The 8,821-nt window shown below is 43.4% G+C and overlaps 1 protein-coding gene across 4 annotated transcripts; it reads left to right on the top strand.

The window, feature by feature from the left end:
• The first annotated feature begins 309 nt into the window (after window positions 1–309).
• LOC139821225 (facilitated trehalose transporter Tret1) lies at window positions 310–6,959 on the top strand. Of its 4 annotated transcripts, none has more exons than XM_071792162.1 (4): window positions 310–599; window positions 1,241–1,501; window positions 4,414–4,549; window positions 4,651–6,959. In XM_071792162.1, the coding sequence occupies exons 2-4, from the start codon at window positions 1,484–1,486 to the stop codon at window positions 6,075–6,077; spliced, it is 1,581 nt and encodes a 526-aa protein (XP_071648263.1). In that variant the 5' UTR covers window positions 310–599; window positions 1,241–1,483; the 3' UTR covers window positions 6,078–6,959. The 4 variants fall into 4 exon arrangements, with proteins under 4 accessions (XP_071648263.1, XP_071648262.1, XP_071648259.1 ...); XM_071792161.1 differs by having other exon boundaries at window positions 310–800; XM_071792158.1 differs by lacking the exons at window positions 310–599; window positions 1,241–1,501 and adding an exon at window positions 2,204–2,566.
• The last annotated feature ends 1,862 nt before the right edge of the window (window positions 6,960–8,821 follow it).

Below are 8,821 nucleotides of genomic sequence, written 5' to 3'. Positions count from 1 at the left end.
CGCCGCTAGAACCGAAAAGGTACTCCAGAACGTGAAAGGTACCCTTCACGTCCAGACCATCCTTCGCCTATCCAATTAAAAAAAAAAAACAAAGACAAAATTCCTATTTTGTCCGTGTTTTTCTCTTTCCTCTATACTCGACGCTAATGGGTTTCGACGATGACGGACAGGACTTGGATAAATTGGTTCAACTCGATGCTTGACATTTTCTCGCCGGCGACAATCAACAACTGTATCCGTTGTCACAGTTTATTTGAGAAACATACATACATCGCAGACGCGCGAGGTGCGATAAGCCGCGACGAATCCTCGTGGGTTTGTACGGGGAAAAATATCGGTCCGCTTGTGATAATGGAGAACACGCGGGAGATAAGCACATAAAGGAGGCACTAAGATGCGTCTCCTCTCTCCATCAATCATGAATCGCACCACTATGTGGGAACGACGAGCGGCTGCCTGTTGCTCGTTACCAATCAGCGAAAGAAGACGCGTGTCACGAGGGCCTTCAGTTATCATTTCTACGCGCAGTAGTACTTAATGGTGCACTAGCTTGTAATTAACGGCAGTCGAATTAAGGCCAATTAGACGCGAGGGCGATGGTGAGTCGTCTGTGACACGGTTCTGGAGCTGATTATGAAGTAACAGATATATTAGATTGATCGGACCGCATCGATAAGACGCGGCTGACTTGATCCAATGCGGTTTCGGACTTCAGAAGTTACCAGTGTTTAGTTTGTTAGTTGCGGGCGATGGAAGCAGCGAGAAGCTTAGCCGCTAAAATCGACTGATAATTACGGCTGGTAATTAGGCGCTTAATTGCTTCAATCTTCGAAAACTTCGCGAAGATACGTCGCGAAACAGATACGGGAATAAGAACAAAAGAAAAAACCGACGGAGTAATAAAAATTGAACATATTATTTTGGACTGTCAATCGAAGTAGTGTTTCGTGCAATCGCGGCGAGCATATATACAGATACAGACGAAAATAATCTTCGATCGGTATTAATTAATGTATTTATATTTAAATATTTTCGGAATAAACTTTATAATTATATATGTAAAATAAATACGTGTTATATTGTGAAACAGTGAAGTAATATTGTTACCGTGTATTTCTATTCGTCTTCGATATATTTGTTTCGATTATGATTTGGAGAAAAATAAAACAACGAGAGAAATTCAATAATTATATAATTAAATGTGTTAACAACACCACACACATAAGCAATATTCCGAAAGGTGTGACTATACGAGCGGAAAACTCAGTGAGAGCCAGCCAAAAAGAGGAGCGACACCGCCGACCACATTCTACCCGTATGTGTTCCAATATCGTATTGTTTCCAACTGAAAGTATCGATACCCGGCTGACCTGAAATTAAAGGCATTCGATAAAGCTCGAGGAAACTACTTGTTGGATTCGTTGAAGGCTGAAGCTCCGGAATCGCCAGAAGAAATAGGACAGCCGTTCCATTCTCGTCTTACATGGCTACGACCACGAATGTAAGTGACACAGTTCCGTTCGCGCGTCGCAGCTGCAATGCACCGCTGCTCCGATTTCTCTTGTTGCCGCGTAAGCCGTAAACGAACGAAATCGACACTTGCTACCACGTAACACAATATTTAGATAATCAATTTACATATATTATTAGTATATTATTAGTTGTAATTTTATATACGTATTCATTACACTTATATTAAATTAACAAGATCCTCGTTAACATTTATTTTTATTGCAATTTTTGAATAACTGAATTTTATTTAATTTCTAATAATATAGAGTAAAATTTATCGCATGTCTTAATTTATCCTTGATTATGTTTGTTACCTTTCGTTGCACGAAATTGCTCAAAATGTAGCAATAATTATAGTTGTTATAATAATTGCTTGTTAATATTATCAATTAATTTGTAACAACTAAATAGGGTAAACTCGGGTAAGATAGCCATATAGGAAAGATAGCCAACTCATGTTCATTCGATGTTTCATGGCGAGCTAGATTAAAAGAACGTATAGGCCATCTTTCCTGTATGACCATCTTATACGAGTTTACCCTAATTAATGCTATAATAATTAATGGATAGATATTGTTTATCAATTTCTATACATTTCTAAATCAACCAGAAAAGATCATTTATTCGTTAATTGCTTTCTGCAACATCTTCACGATTGGAATGCATTAATGAAAGACCGTCAACCGATGACCTCCACCATCGCGACGTTTATAAATATCGCGGTTGCTAGAAGGAGGGATCGTAAACGCGGAACATCGGGAGAGAGTGATGTAAAAAAAAGAAAAAAAACGGAAAGAACGGAGATGCAAAAGAAAGGAAGACGAGCAATATGTACGCGAGCGCGAAAGCAGAGTGTCGGCGCATGCGCGTTTTCCCGCCGACGTATCCGGTTCCACGAACACGGTCGAAATAACTAAATCGCGGAAAGTGGTCATCTCCGAGAAGAGCTGTTAGTTAATCGCGCGCGGCACGCTGTTTTTATAATTAGATCGCACTTGTCGTTTTAAAGCGACGTCGGTGCGACGAAGGTATGACAGGAGCGGCGGACCCGTTGGTGAGTATCGATCTCGTCCTGCTTTCGTCGAGCTCGCGTTACTTTTATCGCTCTCCCGCGATGTGTTTCACGGCCAGATAAAAACTCATTTTTAGTTGAGGTTATGCGTAGACGAACGCACGCACGAGTGCATGCACGAATGTACGCAGCAGAAATGGTAGATAAGCGTTTCACTTTCACGGAAGCGTGCGTGCGTGCGTGCGTACGCGCGAGTGCACGTGATAGGGTATGCGATGTCGAATGTCTACGGGCGAATTTCTTCGGAATTTTCCAGCTTTCGTTGTTTTGTTTTTCTAAATCGCAATCCGCGAATAAAACTAATACCTGAGTAATGTCTTGTAAGCATGCTTTGCGATTCAGAGGACACAGTTCTTACGGATCGTTTCCCGTGAAGTAGGAAAATATACGAACGGAATGTACAAGATTCCTGCAATCTCTTAATGCGCATCTTGCAAAATATCCTCATAAAATAGTTCTTAGTAAACTAAACTTGCTAAAGCGGTCGAGATTATTCACTGGCAAGGCATCGCGTTTCAAACAAGAGAGAGAGAGAGAGAGAGAGAGAGAGAGAGAGAGAGAGAGAGAGAGAGAGAGAGAGAGAGAGAATTCACGTGAATCGAGAAATTCAAATTTCATGCATCTCGCAAAGTCAAAAGGATCTCTCCAAATATGATCGGGCTGATCGATCACACCACGTTTGGCTATACTCAGGACACTTAATGGGGAACGCTCACACATTGGAGTATGCGACGGGGCATTGACCGATATCGTGTTATGTAATGCCTTGTGTGCCTCGTGTGCTCCATTTTGTTGCACAGATGCACGCATCGCACACGTTCGCGGCATGCTGCCGAAAATAAACTCGGGACGAAAGATCGACGGCGTCCTGTCGATTCCGGGACAAGCATGGGTGTTCCGTCTAATTTCGTTTTCAAACGGTTTGCCAGCAGATTCGCGCGGTGGCTCCGAAAAATCGCGAAAAGGTGCGCGAACACCATAATGTCCATAATCCTGGTGAGTACCACGAGGCAAAAGGCAAGATACATTTTCGCTGTTGCTCGCACGCTTATCGAAGTCAACGTTCTCGCGTGCGCCGAGCCATCGCGATAAGTTCGTGTAGTTGCCGTTGATGAGATCCAGCTAGGTTATGTCGCGGGCGGACACGCGATCGTGAAGAGCGGTGTATCGTTCTTTAAAAATGCCAGTGCGCATGTGCAGTCGATCGCCGCCTCATCTTGGCGCCATGCTCGATCGGAGAACGGTAAACGTCGATTACACGAGACTAACTTGGCAAACATTCTTATGACGCATTACGTTTCTCATTAATGAAACTCTAAAACCTTTCTCAGCTCTACATTGTGAGCGAAGATTACCGAGGATAATTCTTTCGCATGTCAATATAGATCACAAAGTCGCGGAATTTCTGGGTTCTTCAAGAGAAAACTGTGGTTTTCATTTGATTTCTTACATGCCACATTAATCACTATCACCTGTTGCTTCGCACGGAAAAGACTTCTGCATTCTGTCACGCGCAAGGAGATGTACGCACAAGTATCAGGTGCATTGTCGAATCGTCAACGACGTTCTAGCGTTCGCAGAAATATTTCGTAAATCACTTCAGTGGTAAAAAAAGTGATTCATTTTTAATCTGTAGCATTAATATATAATTGTCGCAAAATTTAGATAAAGAGAAGGAAATTTAATATAATTGCAAAACTAATTTTAAGCAGGAGAAAGAGAGCTAAAATATTCGTGTTGCTTTAGCTCGTGCGGCTATAAACATCGCATAGCAGCAAAGAAAACTGTCATTTTCCTCTTAACAAAATCTGTATCAATTTTTATCGCAGATCAACGTGCTAAAAGAAGCGAGATCGAAAGGGGAGATCGTGACGCAAGTTTCGCCTTCCCAGGACAAGCATTGCGACGAAAAAACGACGAAGCACAAACAGACGCAATGGAGGCAATGGCTGGCGTGCATATCAGGTTTGCGTCATATTTCATGAGATATCGCGCTCTTAGGTGATATAAAAAAATCAATTGTTCAATCAACCGCCATTAATCTTCCATCAATCTCAACTTCGCAGCAACTCTATCCATGGTTGCGGTCGGCACCGTTTACGGATGGACCACCACGTCGCTCTCGCGGCTCACATCCGGCGCCAGCGATGTTCCCATGAAGATAACCGATGACGAGGGCTCGTGGATCGTGTCGCTGACGGTGATCGGCTCGATGATCGGTCCGTTTCTCGGCGCTAGCCTCGCCGATCGATATGGACGTAAGAGATGTCTTCTGTTAGCCAGCGGTTTCTTCATCGTTGGTTGGATAGTCGTCTTCTTCGCCCAGACCGTCGCTGCCCTCTACGTCTCTAGGGTGATCCTCGGCATCGGCGTGGGCATTGCGTATACCACCAATCCGATGTACGTGTCGGAGGTTGCCGACGTCGAAATCAGAGGTGCCCTTGGCACCTTGATCGCCGTGAACGTGTTCACCGGTTCCTTGCTGACGTGCAGTATCGGTCCGTGGATATCGTATCAAGCTCTAACGGCCGTACTCTTTACGGTACCTATCATCTTCGTGGCATGCTTCTCCTGGTTTCCTGAGACCCCCGCCTTTCTCGCGGCCAGGGGCCGCCGAGCGGAAGCCACCAGATCCCTGGCGTTCTTTAAAGGGATTCGCGATCGCGACGAGGCAAGGAGAGAACTGGAATACACTTTACGTAATGTTTTTATCGAGGACGTTTGCGATAATACTCCAGTAACCGGTCCTGGAGCACGAACGGAACCGGTTAAGCGCAGCTGGATGGCTAAGCTGAAGCTGCTGATGTTACCCAGCAACACCCGAGCTCTCGGCATTATACTCGGTCTAATCGCGACGCAGCAACTTAGTGGAAACTTCAGCACTATACAGTATCTAGAAGTGCTCTTCAAGAAAACGGCGATCGGCATTGACTCTAGCATAGCTACGATACTCGTGCTCGCGGTGAGCCTCGTCTCATGCGGATTATCAACTGCGACCGTCGAGGGTGCGGGAAGACGCCCATTACTGATCGCTTCCACTCTGGGCGCCTCCATTACCCTGGCGGTTCTTGCGACGTACCTTACGCTAGACGCGAGGGGCGTTGATGTATCAGCAGCAAATCTTCTTCCGGTAATTGATGTGATCGTCTTCCAGGTGGTCTATCAAATCGGATTGGGTACTCTACCAAACGCGCTGACCGGCGAATTGTTCCCCACCGAGGTGAAGGCGGCCGCCGGTGCTATTGTCATCATTTTTGACGGCGTGCTTGGCTTCGCCGTAACCAAGCTGTATCAGGTGATCGGCGACTGGTTGGGCACCGATGTCATTTACTACTTCTTCGCGGCGTCGTGCTTATTGGCATTCGTGATGGTGATATTCATCGTGCCCGAGACCAAAGGTCGGACGTTCCGCGAAATTCAAGAACTTCTGGAAGGCGGCGCGAAGAAGACGGAGACCGCTGAATGTTCGCAGGAGCGAAGTAACATGGCGTGACAAAAAGGAACGTGTCGCACCTCTCGTTCGACGCGGTGCGAACTTACTTACGAGACAACGTCATCGGACCCTCTTTTCAAAGCGACGAACTTTGAAACGGCGATTACTTACTCTCAGCTGTGTATAAAACGTACGTTTGGTGTACGCTTTTCAGGCTATAAAAACCGGAACGCAAAGGTAAAATCGCCTTTGCTTCGCGGTTTGCGTTTACCACGATTTTTCTCGTGCTATCAGAAAATAAAGTGGTTGTATTAATATCGTTCATGTTGCGTAAATTCATACTGATGGTTTCATTCGTGTTCCTTCAACTGTGAGTATTTTTCGCTAGTATTCCCAAGAGATTACGGTCGTCGCGAAATTCAACATTTATTTATTAAAACTCCTCTACGAGAAACACTGTCTTTATACTTTATACTGTCTTTAGAGCTTTTCTCATTTCCTTTTTTCCGCGCTAGATGTTAGTCGGATCGGATATTTAACGGGACGTCAGACTTCAGAGTTTCTCGTGCATACAAGATAAAATATTTAAGTAAGAAGAACTGTGTGAGAGAGAAATGGGAATAAAAAGGACTGGCAAGTAAAAATTTCTAGTAAACATGCCGCATCTCTTATACGGGGAGCGTAAAAATCGTAGGCGACGGTTAAACATTGAGATGAAGAGAAAGAGAAAGAGACGCTTGAAAAATCGCGAAAATGTTCCGCAGTAAAGAACAAAAAGAAAATGTAATGGGAAACCCTCCAGAGTTCCGGTATTGTCGAGAGAGAGTGACTTTAACGTTTTCATAACCGCTGACTATATACGCTACTATATATTTTCACATGTAAATTTGTAAACTATTTTATATTAAATATCCTGTTAAATACAATTCGTTACAAATGTGACTTTCGCGATATTTCTTTCGAGCAATACAATCAGCGAAGCAATCGTATTTGCGCCTTTACGATGAGAAGCGATAGAACATATATGTTTGTGGCCGCAGAATTCATTCGTAAACGTAATCCAATCTTCGCGCGATGCTTTTTCCCGGATAAGTTTAGTCAAAGCCGTAAAGATTTCAATTTATGGAACATCTTGTATAGGAGAAATTCGCGCACAATCCTAGTCTCTTACGTAACAACGAAATATAAAATATAAAAACGTTTCTTTCTTTCTTTGTGATCAAACGCGTATTCTAAAATTTAAAACAAAGAATTGTTTTAGGTAGCTATCAGATTTCTGATACCATGTTTTCTGCGTAAAGAAAAATATCAAAAAAATACGCACGCACTATCTCTTTGCGAGTAAAATTAAAAATGAATATTTTGTTGCAGACATGTCAGAATATTTACAAATACAGGTATCCCTCGAACCGGCTTAAAATCGACTTCTTATACATATGTAAAGCAACACGCAAAGCTTGACAAGAAGTTGAAAAGGAAATTAATACAAGATTAAAGCACGCTTCGTTGCGTCAAAGAGAAATAAGTAACAGAGTCAATAAGCGAATGGCGATATTTTTAAAGTGCAAGAATGCCTTACGTCGCGCGATGTCTATCCTGAAATTTCATTTCCTCTTTTCTGCGTCAATGAACCCACACAAGAGGCGTGGTTGACGATAGACATTTCAATTTATTTCTCCATATTACGCGCTGCTACCGAATATTATTTCGAGATCGCGGTATGTACCGTCCATTTATTCATTAAACACAAAATTAAATTAAAAAAAGACCACGTTATAAAAGTAATTGTATAAGCGAAAAAATTGTAAAAAAAGTATCATGCGTACAATTAACTTACATGACGAAACAAGAGCAAACTGTATATTTGCCTGATAAGAACGTAGTAGAACTCAGCAAATGGAAAGAATAATTTCTCCCGTTGTTCGCCGAGAAAAAAAATCGATGACAAAAGAATCATAAATGTAGCGAGGAGATGCGGAATCGTTTGATAGAGAGCAGGAAACCTCCGCGTACACTTTCCGTATCGCGAGCAGAGCCCATATATCGAAATAACGCAATTGTTGCAGCGCCTGTGCTCTTACGGCGATGGCATAGCATGCAGCGGATGGTTTCATCTTAAAATGGTCCATATCTAGAACGATTCAACGTGCTATCGGAATGGCGTATTATTAGATTTCAATTTCTGCAATATCTCTCGTAGACGGGTCGGTCAAATAAGTTCACGATCTGCTGCAGATAATGAACTTTGATCTCAAAGGGACGAGCAGAAAAAATAAAAGACGAATCACGGGATAGATTACTGAGAAGAGCTCCGAGCATTTTTAATTCATCGAAAATCGCGTCTTGTACGTCTGTTCGGATATCACGACGACGTTGCGATTCCTTTTTCGTTGACAAAGAATTATGGCTTTCGGGTCCTACCTTCTGATCGTTCACCGCGAGAATGCAGCTTTTCGGTACATGAAAGATCGCAGCCGCCGTATCGAAGGTTCTTAAGGAAACAATGTTGCTCGAGGAAACAATAAAGGGTTCGGCGGGGAACCTACTCCAAAGTGTTTTCCGGCACTATTGTCGACTTCAGAACGATTTACGCGCTCGATCGCGAGTCGTGGTGGTAAGGAATTAATTAAAGTGAATTAAACGCCCTGGCCAAATGTTGTATTAAACGCCCGGCCAGTTGAAACTTGCAAACGCCTCCGGCTACCGTCGTGCAGGACGCCCGATTTTGTTCTATCCTCGCTGTTACTCCGATCCCTTTTTGCTGAACCGCTTTGTTTGACCCGTCGAAATGGTAAGCCCGCAGT

The sequence above is a fragment of the Temnothorax longispinosus genome, chromosome 1 (genome assembly GCF_030848805.1).
Source record: "Temnothorax longispinosus isolate EJ_2023e chromosome 1, Tlon_JGU_v1, whole genome shotgun sequence".
In the NCBI taxonomy this organism is placed as follows: domain Eukaryota; kingdom Metazoa; phylum Arthropoda; class Insecta; order Hymenoptera; family Formicidae; genus Temnothorax; species Temnothorax longispinosus.
The sequence above is the reverse complement of the archived record's forward strand: the minus strand, read 5'-3'. Positions and strand labels throughout refer to the sequence as shown.

What these genes read in the sequence shown, in the direction of transcription:
- LOC139821225 (XM_071792149.1), top strand. Translation starts at nt 3,473, where the DNA reads ATGGGTGTTCCGTCTAATTTCGTTTTCAAACGGTTTGCCAGCAGATTC. An exon ending in CCATAATGTCCATAATCCTG is followed by an intron (nt 3,581 to 4,413) that starts GTGAGTACCACG and finishes TTTTTATCGCAG; the next exon opens with ATCAACGTGCTAAAAGAAGC. An exon ending in ATGGCTGGCGTGCATATCAG is followed by an intron (nt 4,550 to 4,650) that starts GTTTGCGTCATA and finishes TCAACTTCGCAG; the next exon opens with CAACTCTATCCATGGTTGCG.